This window comes from Lagopus leucura, unplaced genomic scaffold (genome assembly GCF_019238085.1).
Source record: "Lagopus leucura isolate 7727_CA_CO unplaced genomic scaffold, USGS_WTPT01 Super-Scaffold_774, whole genome shotgun sequence".
Classification (NCBI taxonomy): domain Eukaryota; kingdom Metazoa; phylum Chordata; class Aves; order Galliformes; family Phasianidae; genus Lagopus; species Lagopus leucura.
In genome coordinates, this window is record NW_024962258.1 from 3,376,760 (window position 1) to 3,394,470 (window position 17,711).

The following is a 17,711-nucleotide window of genomic DNA, read 5'->3' on the forward strand; positions in this document are numbered from 1 at the left end:
AACTCTTTATTTCTAACCACATATTCCCAAGTTTCTGCAATAATCCTCATGATTCAAAAACACCACTGCCTACAACAGATTGGTTAATACTACAAACAGCACAGAAACAACACAACAAATCCCTGATACATTAAATACAAAGTGTAAAGTATACTAATTTGTAAAAGGCATATGGTGGGTGCTGGGGAGCAGAAAGTACACAAAACAAACAGAATTCTTTGCTACCAGGCCCTAAAGTATGTGTTCTGCATAACATACACTTTTGGAGGGCTTCCAGGAAGAGCCTGGCCATATTAGTACATCATACAGATGATGTTGCTCCAGTCAGAAACAATACTGTGGATATTCAGATGAGTAAACTATATAGAAATTATAAGCAAATCAAACTTTAAATGACTATATTACATACATTTAATACTGGAAAACTATTTCCGAGGAAATAGTAACAGTGAAAAAAATAAAAAAAAAAATCAGTACACAGAGAACTGGGTAAGACATAGTTTGGCTCTGAGGATTTATGGCTCAGGAACATCAGAATCACAAATTGCTTCCATATGATTTCAATCATGGATGGAGAAAAGAGGGCCTTTCTACCCACAGTTCTAACTAGCATTAAAAGCAATATACATCTCTTATTAAAGTTATGTTTATAGAATGAAAACTTTATGAGAGGGCACATTAAATCTTCTATCTGAGATCCAGATGTGAAAAAAAAAAAAAAAAAAAAAGAATTAAAACATTATTTAAAACAATTTAAATGAATCTAAAATATAGATCCATACAAACTCATATTATTGTTTAATACATGAAGTGAGGAATCTGGAAACAGAACACATGTGGAAGAACTGTATACAGTTTAATCTGCATGCCTCAGCTGGAGCAACAAGAATCAGTTTAGCGGTTTTATGTAGCGTTATCATCAGCATTGTATTCTGACCCCTCAACAACTACTTATTCTACGTAGGAAAAACAGCACGAGGAAGAAGCAAAAAACAACCCGTGCAACTCATTACATAAATTATTTTACGAAGAACATGACCCTTGCCCTATTTCAAGCTTTTTCTTCCAAAGTGGAAGAACTGCACTACACTGCACTTCATGAACAGGAACAAGATTCTTGGAAAACAAAAACAAAAACTTGTATCTAAATAATTTATTGTTCAAGAATAAAGCCACGCTTCCCATTTTGCAAATTGAGGAAGTCTTCAACGGTATTAAAATTGATAGAAGACTTTCATGTCTGTAGAATTTTGGGGGAAGAAACTTAGAAGGAAATTCTCAGGAGAACTCCTTCAAAGTGATTCTTTATGGAGACAGAGCTAGTTTTTGTAGGATCTAACACGTGCATGGCTACTATGGTCATAATTTCTGAAGGAAAATTCTTGAATGGAGAAAAAAAAAGTGGAAGCAGAAGCATTCGGATGTCACTAAAAAAAATCTGCCTCACAGATACAATACATGATCTATATATTTCTATCTAGGAGCTTAAAGGAAAGAATCTTTTATGTATCTTGCTGCTTCATGTTAAAAGAGACACCCAAGTATACATAAAAAGAATTCTAAGGTAGAAAAAAAAGTTCTGGCAACACAGAACTGTACCACTTTTTTTTTTTTTTTAATCTCTGAAAAACACAAGAATACTGAAAAAGGAGAAAGAGCCTAATAAATTCATTGAAAACTGAAATATGAAAACAATCTAGTCAAATGGTCCTCAAAAACTGTTTCATATTGTATCTGCCATAGATAAAAGGACTGCCAGAAGTAGCACTGAAGATAATGGAAATCTCCTTGAAAGATATCTGATATTTCTGTCTATAGCATTTGCTGCATACATAGCTTGTACCAGTGTTACAGTAAGATTTCCACGCGTAAGTATGTGAGTGTACACAGATTATATATAATCAAATATATTGCATTAACTTGAATGTGAACATTAAAGAGACTGCATATATTTCATCTCATAGAACTTTGAGCAATACACTTCTTTCACAATCCCAACACACCCAGTCTCCGTCTCCTATCTCATCTTCTGTCTTGGATTTAGGATACTTTCTCATTTTTGAGTTGTTTCCTTGTAAAAACAAGCAAAGCAAATTTCTAAGTCTTCAACAGAATAAGACGAGTCATTCAAATAAATAAATTTCTATGCTGTGCTCCAAGAAAAGCTTTGGTTGCCTGAACAAAGAATACTTCAGCCCACCTAAGAGATCAGTAACTTTATTATACAGATCACGACACAAGTCTGCATTGTTATAATTTCATAAATGGCAGATTTAAAACACTACTAAGAAGTAATTTGTGCCTTTGAATGCCTATTACAATGTGAAAAGCTATTTCCTTCTTCAGTCATTAATCATCACAGGAAGAAAGAATGCCTGTGGGACTCAGCTATTGAGGAGCTGGTGGCAGCTCTTCACCAGGTGGAAACAATTATTTATGGGTACATGACCCACATCGTATTGGGTATGGCTAGACAGTTTCCAGCTGATTAAATAAAATTAAAATCACATTCCTTACCTTTTCATTTGTTCCTATCTGGAAGAAAGCTCTTATCAATTCCTTATGTGCATTCACTGCTTTGTGCCATCATTATTTCTACACATAATTTCACAGAGCTGACCCTCTGCTGAGTATAGCTTTTACAAGAGTACAAAACAACACACAGCACAGATTTTCAAGCTCACTTGTCGAGTATAAAAAACATATAATAGATACGTGAACTCCAAACAATTTAGTACTTTCAGCTGATCATTTAGCAGTGACTAATTACAGAACTGCACATACTGCAAAAATTAATAACCTAACATTATGAGCTTTAAAAATTGAGGCCAAGCTGTATTTTTTCTATGCAATACTATATAAGACACAACAAGCAGTTGTGCCACTACTGGGATTGACAGAACCCAGTCACAATTTCTCTCATTCTTTTCACTCAGTGCTACAAATGTGCACTGTTGAGAGTACGTCTCATGTTTCCTTAAAGCACCACATGCAAAAGCAGTCTGGTCCTTATGGGTTTAAAGTTTTAATATATTCACGAAACCTGAAAATATGAATCCACCAGACTCAATAACTCCAAAGGCATGTAAAAAGAAACCAAAATATCTTTGAACAAACAGATTTAAGTAAATATTTTTTCCTTTATTCTCTGAAAGCTTAAGACTGGCATCAGGACTTCAAAATACCTGGTGCTGGACTAACATTTATCCACAATTTTTTTAAGCCAAGTACAAAGCTTGGTAACCACTCACTGCAGGCAGACAAACTGCAGCAGTCCCATCAGTATTACCAGTGTGTCAGCAACAAAACAGCTTGTGTAACAGCTGGTGAGTCTGGCCCAGCCCCTGATATATGGTTTGCAGTGCACAGTGTTATTTTTGCTTCATTCACGTGGGTTAAAACTGACTGAAAAGAACAAGCACATTCTTCTTGAGCTCCCAAACACAATTTACTTCAGAGTTTTTGTACATGTATTTAAGTATTTACCATAAGTCTCTGTTCCCCCAGATGTTTCCTTTTGCAGATGTTAGGCAACAAAGATGCTTACAGTCAGCTCATGTTCAGCAGTTCCGAGTGCCCTTTCTCTCACTAATCACAGGCTGCATGCACTCTTCGCTCTTGCTCAGTAATAATTTTCATGTTTTGATGCTGCTAGGAAGCAGTGCTTGTTAAATACATGCATTTTCCTAGGACTGGCATAGTCACAATTTCACCAAGCTTTTCATACATTAACAGCACACACTTTTGAAACCATCTTCTGGCTTTTATCATAAAACAGCTTAGGTTGGAAGAACCTTAATGATCTGTGAGCAGCGCCGCCACCCTGCTAATAAAGCTGCCCAGGGCTCTACCCAACTTGATCTTGAACATCTCCATGGATGGGGCATCCGCAGCCATTCTGGGCAACCTGTGCCAGGGCCTTACCATCACAGAATCATAGAATAGCCTGGGTTGAAAAGGACCATAATGATCACCTACTTTCAACCCACCCGCTATGTGCAGGATCACCAACCACTAGAACAGGCTGCCCAGAGCCACATCCAGTCTGGCCTTAAATGCCTTCAGGGATGGGGCATCCTTCTTGGCCAACCTGTTCCAGTGCCATACTCAGGAAAAAAAAAAAAAAATCACAATACCCTATCACTATATGACTATAAAGTCAGTTATCTTCCTGTTCATAAGCTCCCCTCAAGTACTGGAAAGCCACAACTAGGTCTCCCTGGAGCTTTCTTCATGCTGAAGAAGCCCAGCTCCCTTAACCTTCCTTCTTAGGAGACGCACAGTCCAACTCCAGGGCTGCTCTGGACCCAATCCAACAGCTGCAGTCCTTCTCACACTGGGGGCCCCAGGACGCTGTATTTCAGGTGGGGCCCCACGAGGGCAAGGCAGAGGGGGGACAGCCAGCATTCCAGCTCCCCTTTCAACTGCTGTCCCCTGCTGTACCTCATTTGTTCCACATCTCTTGCAATTACTGCACATTCTACTGTTAACGCGGTTTATTACCTTGCAAAAGACAACCTAAAAAAAAAAAAAAAAAAAAAAAAAAAAGTCTGCTTTCTGTAGCTAAATAACTCATCTGGCAAAGAGTAACCAGACACAACACGGGAACTGTCGCCTGCAGCACTCGGTACTGAGCAACCTTCCCCCTGCGCGCCCTTTCGACCCCGGGGGCGGGGCGGGACGGCCTGAGACGCGCCCCTTCCGCAGCGGAAGTGCGTACGCAGCCCGACTGACGGTAACGGGGCGCCCGGTGGCTCGGCTCTGCAGCGGGTTCGGGCTCGGGAGATAATAAACAGCGGCTCAAGCACGACTCTCCCCCGCCTGCGGCTGGTCCGTAGCCACGACCTTTGGGGTCGCAACTGCTGCCACCCTGCCGGCTCTCGAAGCGCCCTGGTGACGCTGCAGCGAGCGGAGCGGGTGCGTCCGCAGCTGTAAGCGCGGGCTGCGCGTGCGCGGAGCTGGGCCGTGCAGGGAGCGGGCGGACTGACCGTGTGGGCCACCCAGCGGCCGTGGGGCCGTAGGTGCAGTTAAATGGACCAGGCTGCGCAGCAGAGCTTAGGAAAGATCGCCCCAGAGGAGGGTGGTCTGGTCTTCTGGAAAAGGACCCATCTTATGTGTGTCTTCCGTTGTTCCCCAGGCACCTGGGGTTTGTTTCTTGGGTTTGGTACTTTTCAGAAGTCTGGATTTGCAGTTTGTTTGCTCGGAAACTGGAGTATTTGTATTCAGAGAAATTTCATTTTTGCAGCAAAGTTCTTCTCTCCTTAAGCCTCCTTGAAAGTAACTTTGATTTGTTTAGGTAAAATTTTACCGTGCTTGCAGATAGGAGAGGCGAAAAATTTGCTCAAGGGCAACAAGTATGTTCTAATTACACAAATTGGACCATTACCATAATTTAGTGACAGGAGTTAGGGCTATCTGTGTGATGTTAACAATTTGCTTCATTTATTTAAAATATTTTGCTAACAGTAAGCATATTTTTAGGTGTTCTTGCTTTATAACTCAGTTGAGACAATGACCAACTTTGAAAAGAACTTCCATCAGGAAATGGTTTCCCAGCTGCATAACTTTGCTGCGGTTGGAGACGCAGCCAGGCTGAAAGCATTGCTCAGCCGTTCTCCATCACTGCTCAATGCGACTGCAGGTAACGGCTGGACAGCCCTGATGTACGCTGCAAGAAATGGACACTTTGATGTTGTGCGGATTCTTCTGGAAGGAGGGTAAGCTGTTCAGTAGGTCCTGCTGAGGAGCTCAGTCCCTTTCTTTCCATTTAAATGCAGTATCAGATAAGTACATTTACTTGGTAGATAGCAGAAGAATTTTCAGGCTTAAAATTCAGAAATTTTTGTCAGTTTATAACTGGATTGTGCTACTGCATCATGATTTCCATACTTGCTAACAGCAGTTTCAACTATGTGAGGATTTCTAAAGTTATTGCTTTGATCTTCAAAGGCAGGGTCACTCCTCCCAAAAACCAATACAGTACAATAAAGTATGGTGATACAATCCCATTACAAGTACTGTTCTGAGTACAAACTTGATACGTTTAATTGTTCCACTTAGACTTTTTGTCTCAGGTTTAATTGTAATACACTTGAACCAGTAATATTGCAGAATATCTGCAAGCATATTGACCACTATCTTGGACATGATAGACATGCCTTTACCAAAGTCAGTGATTGCTAAATTTCATTTATTTATTATTTTTCAGAGACACTTCTTTATTTTTAAGGTGTCTTTTTTTTTTTTTTTTTTTTTTTTTAAAACCCCCTTTGGTCAATGTGAAACGAGATATGTTTTTGCTTGTTAAGGATTTACTTTAATTTTTGTTATCTGTCCTCAAGTCAAATCCTGTAGTTCTGGTGTTGAAAGACACTGAGTAAAGCAGAAAACGCTTCAGAGGTCTTGAAGCCTCAGGGTTCCTGTAAAGCCCATATAAAGCTAGGATGTTTCTAATGAGTAACATTCCAAAATGAGAGCAAGAGCTCAGCTGACCTCTGCGGTGTCCCTCAGTTTTAGTCCTAGTTTTGGTATTGATATCAGTGTTTTTAACATCTTTATCAATGACAGATACAGTAGATTGAATGCACCATCAGCAAGTTCATGAGTGGCACAGTGCTTGGAGGCATTTAAGACCAAGCTGGGCAGCCTCATCTACTGGGAGTTATCTCTGCCCAAGGCAGAAAGGCTTGGAATTATTTGATCTTTAAGGTCCTTTCCAACCCAGATGTCTCAGTGATTCTATGAAGACCACTCAGTTCCTTTCTGTATCCCTAATTACACTGCCAAACTAGACTAGTTCATTCTGTGGTTATAAATGATTGTCTACATCCTCCCAGATCTTCTCACCCTTATTTTTAAGACCTACTAAGGTACTGTACATTCTTCTGCTGGGGCTTACCGTGGAGTGCTCTTTTGTACCATAATTAGTGTATTCTAGCAAGTAGAGCAGTGTTGCTGTGCCATATATTGTAGATTGAAATCCTCCGTGTTTTTGAGGAGCCCTCTGAGATTTTGGAGAAATTCTCAGCTTGACAGAAGTTCTACTTAATATTTAAAGAAAGAAAAAAAAAAAAAAAAGAATTTTCTGCTTGTAAATGCCCCTTTCATGGCCATTCTCTTAGGCCATATTTACTGATGTGTTACTGCAGCCTCAATGGTTTCATATCAGTAATGTTTAGCCATAGCAGTCATGTGGAAAAACGCAATTGCTGGATGTGTAAACATGAATGTCAAGTACAACTAGCAAGGTACCGTTAGTATAACATTCCACAAACTAAGCCTGAGTTATTTTATTCAGTTCATCCAGGCTTGAGAAAAGCTATAAGAGACATTTATAGACTGGAAGAAAGATCTTGGTGATCTGAAAATTTTGGGCCACTGCAGAAGATATTGGATAGCAGTTTCATCACAGTCTGCATGGACATGAGTAGGCAGAAAGTGGAAGACAAAATAGGAATGAAATTCAGTGATAAGAAAATAAGTAGAAAACACGGCAAGATTTTAACCTAAGAAGAAAAAAAAAAATTGAAGATAAATGAGCAATATCAATTCACTTAGCACCAAGAGCCTTTATGTTAGTCTTTGAATACTTTCCCACAACATGTTCGAACTCTCTCAGACAGGATTTAGTTTAATTGAAATCTCAAGTAAAAGCACTCCTGCCTGTGATAAAGTTACCGGTGTATTAGCAGCATGAATGCACTGGTGTCTTCTGGTTTTAAAAACTGATAAGTCTGACGCAGCATCTCTTGTATAATTTGAAGATTACAGTTTTGTTTTACTTAGCCACTTAGTTTAAAATTGACAAAAAATAAAAATAAAAACAGTAGTTTATTCTTGTTTGAGTGACCCCCCAGTTCGCCTCAATGTATTTCAGATATGTTTTTTTAATTTATTGAAATATTTACAATGAGACACTGGTTTACCAGATGTTTCATTCTGCTTTGTTTTGGGAACAAAGAGATCTGCACAGGCCAGCTTATGTCCCAGGCTTACCAGAGTGCTGCTTTACTCGCTAAAAACAGGCCATATTCTTCATTCTTTCTTAATGGTAAACTTGTTTTTTAAGTGTTTTGGTTACTCTTTTGGTAGCTTCTGGAAAGTTGTGCTAGCTAAACTAGTCAATTTTGTGTTGCTGGTAAGCCAGAAGAGCGCTCTTTCCTTGCCTTTCAAAACTTCCCCTGTACATATACATACATACTTCTTATGTATTTGTCTCTTCCCAGACTGTGCATGTTTCAGCTGTATTAAGGATTACAAAACTCAGATTTCAATCTTTAACTTTATTGCGTGACAAAAAATGACAGTGACAATAACAGCATTTACTGCAATGCAATGTAGTTAGAAATTCCAACAATATAAATGATATAATTATATTAACAACCCAGAGGATTTAAGAGTCTTGAGCCAATGGGTTTTTTGTTTTTTTTTTTTTGTTTGTTTCTTCTGGCAGGGCAGGACAGCATGTTGCAGTGTTTGGGATTTTAATTAATTGGTTACTCTTGTAGTACTACGTGAACCGTGCTAAGTGATGTCAAAAATGCACCATAAATGAGGGATTTGACCATAGCAAAATAAAAACTGCAATCATTTTTTAATGCCATCAACATATAGCCTGAAGAATGCCCTTGATTTTGAGTTTTGAAAAGTTGGTGCAGCTCAATGGTATCAGATCTATGTGCTGTAACAATGGTATAACATTGGAACTCTTCCTGAAAAAGTTCACTCTGTTAATTGTTGTTCTTTTCTGTTTCTGTAGGTGTGATAAGTCCATCGTTAATAAATCAAGGCAGACAGCTCTGGACATTGCTAAATTTTGGGGGTACAAGCACATTGCTAATTTGTTGGCTAATGCAAAAGGAGGACAGAAGCCTGATTTTCTGCCAACTGAAATGAAAGGATATTCAAATTATTTTGGCACAACGCTTCTGGACCGAAGAAGTGATAAAAGAATAGATTCCAAGTGGCTAAGCAAAAAACAAAGCCATCCAGCTACAGTATACATACTTTTTTCAGACCTAAGTCCATTGGTTACTCTGAGTGGGGGAGCAGAGAAGTTGGAGCAGCCAGAAGTCAGGCTTTGCAGACTGCACCACAAGGATGTGGAACACTGCATGAGCCAGTCTGATGAAGTCACCTTGATTTTTCTTGGAGTTGATCTGCAGTTGCACACAAGTCTTTTGACTGCTCACAATGGGGAGGTCCTACAAGAAGGTGATGACGATGGGCTCATTGCTTGGTTTGCTCTCAGCATAAATCCTACTTCTGCTGAGAGATTTAAACAGAAGCATGAGGATTGTTACTTTCTTCATCCACCAATGCCAGCACTACTGCAGCTACCTGAAAACGAAGCTGGTAAGATGCATAAAATGCAACAGTAATCAAATGTGTAGCAGAAAGATATGCTTTATTCGCTGAGGTATGCTGCAAGGACAAATTACTGCAAAGTAATCAGGTATTTTCAATGACAGTAGAAAAAAGAAAATTTTCACAGTCTTGTTAGTGGTTTTATGAAGAATTCTATGTGTAAAAATTTGCAGTTGCAAAGTGCTAACATCTGCAACTGTGAGTAGTAAACTGTTAAGTGTATTAATTATCATGATTTTACAGATAACGCTGTTTTAATATTAATGCATGTGCATTAATGCTGTAAAAAGAAGAAGAAGAAAGAAAAATCCGTTGTAAAGTTTCTTGTAATGAAGATGAGTAACAAGTCCTTTGTAACGGTGTGCTAAATATTTGCCAGAGGAGAAAACTGAGATCAAGTGTTGCAAGGTTTGGACCCAAGTTCAGATGAATGCCACAGACATGTTGCAACAGCTCTGTTGCAATAAGGTCACTTTTAGAGAAGGATAAAGGGCAAACTCAACTTGCACCTCAAATTTAAATGAGACAGTCAATACCTTGCTATGTCAAAATACCTGTAGTAAATGCCTTTTTCACCTTAGATAAAGTGTGGTATGCAATTCTGGCACTTCATGCAGGCAAAGAAATTTCAGTGAAGAAAAAGTTATGTTGATCTGGACAAATATCTTAAATAAATTGATCTGTATCTACATCATACTGCGTTGTACTCCATATGCTATACTGCAAATAAAAATATGTAAAAAACTTACATTATGCAACTTCTGATGCAGTTGATGACAGTTTAAGCCATAGCCTACTTCAATTTTTACGTTAGGCTTTAATACTTCTCTTTTTTTTCCCTCTAATTTGAAGAGCTTAAATGAATTAGTGATTTTATGCATTCTTAATCTATTTTTTAAAAGGAGTAGTAGCCCAGGCTAGATCTATTCTAGCATGGCACAGCCGCTACCGTTTCTGCCCAACTTGTGGGAGCGCAACCAAGATTAAAGAAGGTGGCTACAAGAAAACTTGTGTAAAAGAAGATTGTCCCAGCCTCCAAGGTGTTCATAACACGTCATATCCAAGAGTTGGTGAGGATATTGTAAGATAAGCTTGTTCAAATGTTACGAAGTGCATGTTACTCAGGTGTTGTGTTTTTTTTTAATTATTTCAGTTTCTGTTCACTTCTTATGTATTTGTCTCTTCCCAGACTGTGCATGTTTCAGCTGTATTAAGGATTACAAAACTCAGATTTCAATCTTTAACTTTATTGCGTGACAAAAAATAACAGCAGGACTAGGGAAAATGGTTTTAAGTTGAAGGAGGGAAGATTTAGGTTGGATGTTAGGGGGAAGTTCTTTACTAGGAGAGTGGTTAGGCCCTGGAACGGGCTGCCCAGGGAGGTTGTGGATGCCCCGTCCTTGGACGTGTTTAAGGCCAGGTGGACGGGGTCCTGGGCAACCTGATCTGAATGTGTATGTTTGGTGGCCCTGCTAGGCAGGGGGGTTGGAACTACATGATCCTTGGGGTCCCTTCCAACCCGGGTGATTCTGTGATTCTGTGATTCTATGATCTGTGAAAAAATGACAGTGACAATAACAGCATTTACTGCAATGCAATGTAGTTAGAAATTCCAACAATATAAATGATATAATTATATTAACAACCCAGAGGATTTAATTTTACATTTTTCTGTTGGTGACACCATTAACCATCTGCTCTGGTTCGACTTTTCATTCTCAGTTGCAAACTGCCAGGTTTACTTTTATTCAGAAAATAAGCTTATTCTGTGGCTTGTTTTGTTTACATAGAATGACAGAATCACAGAATTGTAGGGGTTGGAAGGGACCTCCAGAGATCATCGAGTCCAGCCCCCCTGCCAAAGCAGGTTCCCTACAGCAGGTTGCACAGGTAGGCATCCAGGCAGGTCTTGAACATCTCCAGAGAAGGAGACTCCACCACCTCCCTGGGCAGCCTGTTCCAGTGCTCCGTCACCTCACTGTAAAGAAGTTCTTGCGCACATTTGTGCGGAACTTCCTATGCTGCAGTTTCCGGCCGTTTCCCCTTGTCCTGTCTCCACTCACCACTGAAAAGAGTCCGGCCTCGCCATTCTGCCCCCCACACCTTAGATACTTATAGACCTGGATCAGGTCCCCTCTCAGTCTTCTTTTCTCAAGGCTGAACAGACCCAGTTCACTCAGCCTTTCCTCATAGGAGAGATGCTCCAGGCCCTTCACCATCTTTGTGGCCCTCCGCTGGACTCTTTCCAAGAGATCCCTGTCTTTTTTTGTACTGGGGAGCCCAGAACTGGACGCAAAGGAGATTATTATACTTGCTATGGTATTGATGCAAAGATAATAAGGAATGAAAATAACCCTTTTTTTCCTGCATGATATGGTATCAACTTTCTTCCACTACCTATGCTTCTCTTTTGCATTTGTAGTTCTGGTACAACAGACTTAAAGAAGGAATGAGAGAATGTAGAAAAGACTGCCAAATCGGTGTAGTGTACTTACGCCTTTCTCTGACAAAAGCAAATAAGCAGACAGCAGTACTGCATATTCTTCTTTGTGCCAGTGGCATGTACCTCCAAGTAGGACAACAGATTTTGAGATCTCTGACTATGATAATTACTGAAGTAAACATTTTTATACAGAGAAAATACAAGCAGTTTGGACACTAAAAAAGAGAAGTTCTAGAAAACAATTGCAAGAGGAAAATGTTAATCTGAGGCAGAAACATTTTAAAACAGAACATTGGAATAATTGAGAATAAAAAGGGAAGAAGGTAAACAGTATGCAGAAACATATGACAAAAATAATGATATCGATATAAAATATTTAGCAAAAAAGAAAAAGGTGCATAAAATTATCAGGACTGAAAAGATGCAACTTCAGATAAGGAATTGACAGCAAACAAGTGAAAGTGGAAAGGTTAGTCAGTATTGCATTCAGAGTACCTGACTCTGTGTTGTGTATTTAAGTGGAAACTACACCCTACAGGCCTGTGCTTTTAGAGGAGGTGATAGTAAATTGTACTTGTTACTGAAATTGTTTCTATCTGCTGGACGCATAGCTAAGTTAGTACCTTTGGACTTTTAACAGATTGTATGCTGGGGTTGCAGGTAATTTATGCCATAACCTTGGCTAGTAAACTGCTTACACAAAGTGTTTGTGTTGCCAAACAAAAAACAACCAGTCAAAGCAAAATAAAATAACTGCTTGCTCTGGGCATTTACACCATTCTGATTTAAGGCACTTAAAATTTTCTGGTTTGTATACACATTTGTGTATATACTTCAATACAGGCTGAATTTTCTTGCTGCTTTTAAGTCCTCCAGAAGTTGAAATATATTCCTTTAATGTCCATTACAGATCCTGTTGTGATAATGCAAGTCATTCACCCGGATGGGAATCACTGCCTTTTAGGTAGACAGAAGAGGTTTCCCCCTGGAATGTTTACCTGTCTTGCTGGATTTGTAGAACCTGGTGAGTAATTTTCCCTTATCAGATGGTTTCCCACATACCAGTTTTATACATTGTAAATAATTCAGAAATTTGTTCTGTGTTATGTCAAATAAATATTCTTGTTTCCTGCTAGATAAGTTGTAATAATAAACATACCAATAGTGTGTTCTGCAACAGCTGCTTTAAAAAAAAAAAAAAAGCAACTGAGTAAATAAAGGTTTCAAATCATTCTCTCATCATACACTTCTAAATCATGTATTAAGTGATAAAAAACATTTTAAAATACATGTAAGAGTGATTCTTTGGTGATTTTTACAAAGGGGTTTTAATATAGGAGAAATAAGAGTTCCGCTTTATGCTTAAGTGATTGATTATATGGAAGATAAGCAGAGATCTCATAATATTCAAGGAAAAGCAAAGAGATTTTGCTAGCTGTGTTCAGCAGTAATATTCAGAATTAGTTAAAATTATTGGCAGTTGAATAATTTATAAAACATTCTTATATTGTGAATACATCTTAATCACTAGCTATAGTGTTATTTATAGTAAATAACTATATGCTGAACTATATTCAGTAGCTGCGTGCAAATGAAATATGGGAAGAGCGTGAATAAGCTGATGTCATTTGAAAAAAAGCTAGGTGGTTTATTTCTTTACTCCTTTCTTAATTCCCTCAGTTTTGGTACTTTCTGATACTGATTCAAATGTATATACTGAAATTTAAGATCTCTGATCCTAGCAGTTTCTGATCAGTTTAACTTAATTCCTCTAGAACTTTTATCTCTTAGGAATTCACTTGCTAGTTGAAATAATACTTGGTTGCTTAGTAAAGAAAATGAAGAATATAACCACAGATCTTGAAATTTATTCAGAAATTAATTCTTAATTGGATGAGAAGACTTAAAAGACTGAAAAGATTGCATTATTAGTGGTTAGTTATCTTACGGGACAAAGCAGAATGTGTAGGAAGATCAGTGTATATTGTGATCTGTAGTAAAAAAGTTTGGTTCTTGCAGAACTAGTTTGAACTATCTAAAAAGTTTCTTATCTTCAAATAAAACACTTACTGATGCATGGATTGTCCGCTTCAGTGGACATATACTGCAAAGCATGTATATGCTTATATATGCGTGTATGTAAGCTTAACACCACTTCCACTCCACATACACATCCAGAAGTCATAGAATATATCACATCAGTAACTGCAAGGATCACTGAGTTCAGCTGCTGCCCCTGCACAGCACCAATCAGAAATGAAGCCATGTTTCTGGGGGTGCTATCAGGCACTTGAACTCTGGCAGGCTTGGTGCTGTGACTGTTTTCTTGGGAGTCTGTTCCATTGCCTAACCATTGTCTCAGTAAAGAATCTTTGCCTTGTAAATCTTCCATGAATGTGGACATAAAGATTTTTTCATTGCGGTTTAAGTTTGAAGAGTTGTCGACATGTATCAAGATAATGAAAAATGAGTCATAGAAAATGAATAACACTGTACAGAATTTTGTACAAGTCTACTTAAGTCTCTATTTTTGTCATTTTAAGTAGTTAGATACCTGCTGTTACATTCTTGCTGAAAACTTAAAAGTTAACGCAATGCTGTTTTTAAATGAACAGATCTGCATTTCAAAATTCATTTAAGGAACAGTGTATTTCCTACCGAATTTTTAAGGTGTCAGGTAATGGTAGGTTGCATGTATGATGAATTATCAATTCAGGAAATAGTTGGTGCAGTGGAAAAATTACAGTTTTTCATAGTTCCATTTTGCTGTGGTGGATAGCCCTATTAGTCTTCTGTGCCCTGAGCTGAAGATCTATACCCTGATCCGTGAACTAGATGTCTATGCGTAATTGTCTATTGCAGTTTAAAATCCTTGGAGTCAGTTCAAAGCACAGGATGTAATCCTTGCTTGGAGTATTTTCATCAGCTCTTTGTTCTTTGCCCTTTTTGATCAGGAGAAACAATAGAAGATGCTGTTCGAAGAGAAGTAGAAGAGGAAACTGGAGTCAAAGTTGGCCATGTTCAGTATGTCTCTTGTCAGCCATGGCCAATGCCCTCCTCCCTAATGATTGGCTGCTTAGCTGTTGCAGTGTCTACAGAAATTAGAGTTGACAAGAATGAAATAGAGGATGCCCGCTGGTTCACTAGAGAACAAGTAAAGTTCAATTTAATTTCCTTTTCGTATTGATTAGTCTGTGGTCGTATCACTTCTGGCAGAATAGATACTTGCTTTTTTCAGCAAGTTGAATGAGATAGTAATCTCTCCATTTTATCATACTGTAGCTGCATTACATTGTATTTGTAGATTACATGAACAGTAAAAGGCAGGTACTCATAAGGAGCACAGTAATTACTGGGTCACAGGCAAGTCCGTTCTATGTCATTATTGTCTCTTAACTGTTCACCTTTTTCTTTTGGGACACATCCAAATTAAGAGTTATTGTAGCCTAGTTTTCTTCATAAAGAAAAAGTGTTGTGTTTTGGCAGAAGTAGTATTTTTCGCCTGAATTACTGCAAACAAGTATGCTACCAAGTTTGGTGGGGCTGGAGGTGAGATTTAGATAAAAATTCTTTGAAGTCATTATTTTAAATCTTTTTTTTCATTAGGGAGTTTTTTAATAATCTGGTACTGAGTGTAATTTATTTTGCATTAATGTAAAATTCTATATGTAGATTTCCTGATTATTTAAGCTATGATCAAGTGAAACAGAGGAAAAAAGAAAAAAAAACAACAAAGATCTTTGGCAGAAAGAGTTCATGAGTAGAAAATGTGAACATTGCTTATACAGCATAGTCTTACTGGATTTTGCCACAAAGTTCTTATAAGCTAAATTTCTAATAACGTTATACAGCTGCTTAGCAGTTAAAAGTGTTGTGACTCTGCAAATCAACTTGAAGGCAAAATTAGCCACCTACAATCTCAGTGTATTTCTAACAATGCTAAAAACATTATTTTAAATGACTGTCAGTTCTAATGTAGCAAGTCATATGCAGATTGGTCTAGAATTGGGCATAAGTGCACTTCAGAAATGTGCTAATCTAAAAGCATACACCCATGCTGTTCACTCTTGCTTCAGAAAATGAACAAAACATACTTTCTCCTATACCATATGTTAAAATGAAAAAGAAAATATTTCATGAACAGTATATAGCACCATCTGGTGGTTTCACCATGCAGAGATTTCACAAAAACCTTAAATATTATATTAACAGTCTATCTCCACAGTTGCATGAATAAGAAAGTATCCCTTGGGGGACATTTGTGCTCAAAAATGTCAGAATCCAACATTTTCTGCGTTTTTTCTGCATTTTTTTTTTGCATTTTTCTCGGAGACTCTGGTAGTAACCCTTTAATGGCTACAGTAACAATAGACTGATAGATAATTGTTGCATCATTTTCCATATGTTAATTCAACATTAGATTCTGTATGGCTTATAATTTTTCTAAGGAAAAAAAATATGTATTCTTATTGCAGGTTGTGGATGTTCTCATTAAAGGAAATCAGCGTTTGTTCTTTGTACCACCGAGTCAAGCTATTGCACACCAGTTGATAAAACATTGGATTGGAATGAATGCTAATCTTTGAATTAAATTCTTTCTTCTAATGAATTCTAAAATTAGGAGTGAATTTAAAAGAACTGCTTATCTATTGTTTCTGCAACCACGTGAATTTTTGAGTCTTTCCTTAGGTTTCTGAGATATACTACGCAAATCTTTACATATTTTTTCAGATCTGAGTGAAAACTGAGGGAAACTCAGTGAATATCCCAAGGAAGCAGACAACATATAGACAAAATGAATATTTTATTGTGCCCAGCTACTTTTTTTGCATGTGTGATTTTTTTGATCAAATTACTGTGTCTGTCATTGTTATGCTCTTGATGTTGATTCTGTCCCTCCCTGGAAGGAGTTACTGCCTTACAGGAAGGCCTAACCTTTACTTTAATCTGAACTCTGCATTTATATCCTCCAGTTTTCTCATACTAGTATTCTCATTTTTTCCTATCTCCTCTTTTTAAATTCTACGTGGCACAGAAAACACAAATGTTCAGTGTTGAAACTCCTGTCAGTAACAGTTATTTTTGAGCTAATAGCACCATTAAGTGGAGTACCTTTTATCTCTTACATGAAGAACATTCTAAGCAGAACATTTATTCCTGCAGATCCCCCAGTCTGATTTGGCCAGCATTTAATCAGTTGTGTGAACTTGAATTTAAATTTCTAACACAGCACTCTGTTTATGAAAAATGCACTGGAAAATCTTTCCAAAAATCCTAAGTGTCTTTATATAAGATAATGTACTTAGTGACTGATAGAAATGGAATTGCAGAGTAATGGAGGAGAACAGTAGATTATTTAAAAGATGTGAAAATATATACAAAGCTGTTCTATAGAAATTGGGATGGTAGGTTGTTACTGCTATTAAGAATTTACAGTTGATAGAGTTATAATCAACCCCAGCTGTATGATTGAGAAGGCAATATACTAATTATTTACTTAAGTGTTTTCAATGCTGTAGTTCAGATTTGTGCCTTAATTTATTGTTATTGAAGGAATATAAGCTTATATGAAATGGAAATGGAAGGTTATAAAAGTATACAGTTATTAATGTCATTATTTTATGAATCAGTACTCTGTAACGGTGCAGCATATAAAAAGAAATACAAATGGCCAGGAGGCAGTGGGGGGTCATAAGAATTAGCTTACTATTAAATAGTGCTTTGTTTGTTCAGAATAATATGAATATTTTTTTAATCAATGTGAAATTTGTTTCAAAATTCTTTGTAAGTCTGGAATCATTAAAAATGTTCTACAGATCCTAATACTTCTTTCTATTCAACATTCCTATTATAGCAGCAATTTTTTTTTTTTTTTATGGCAGTACGCATCAAGCTTTTAAGG

General features: G+C 37.7%; 1 protein-coding gene across 4 annotated transcripts; it reads left to right on the forward strand.

Moving 5' to 3' along the window:
* Positions 1-4,727: 4,727 nt before the first annotated feature.
* NUDT12 (nudix hydrolase 12) lies at positions 4,728-16,418 on the forward strand. 4 transcript variants are annotated; one of them, XM_042864977.1, is made up of 7 exons: positions 4,728-4,931; positions 5,482-5,717; positions 8,759-9,354; positions 10,269-10,436; positions 12,720-12,833; positions 14,764-14,963; positions 16,285-16,418. In XM_042864977.1, exons 2-7 carry the CDS (start codon positions 5,512-5,514, stop codon positions 16,393-16,395), a joined length of 1,395 nt encoding a protein of 464 aa, XP_042720911.1. In that variant the 5' UTR covers positions 4,728-4,931; positions 5,482-5,511; the 3' UTR covers positions 16,396-16,418. The 4 variants fall into 4 exon arrangements, with proteins under 4 accessions (XP_042720911.1, XP_042720910.1, XP_042720913.1 ...); XM_042864976.1 differs by having other exon boundaries at positions 4,728-4,917; XM_042864979.1 differs by lacking the exon at positions 4,728-4,931 and adding an exon at positions 5,093-5,114.
* The last annotated feature ends 1,293 nt before the right edge of the window (positions 16,419-17,711 follow it).

Coding starts and splice junctions, on each gene's coding strand:
- NUDT12 (XM_042864977.1), top strand. CDS start 5,512: ATGACCAACTTTGAAAAGAACTTCCATCAGGAAATGGTTTCCCAGCTG. Junction 12,834..14,763: donor TGCTGGATTTGTAGAACCTG/GTGAGTAATTTT, acceptor CTTTTTGATCAG/GAGAAACAATAGAAGATGCT. Junction 14,964..16,284: donor GCTGGTTCACTAGAGAACAA/GTAAAGTTCAAT, acceptor TTCTTATTGCAG/GTTGTGGATGTTCTCATTAA.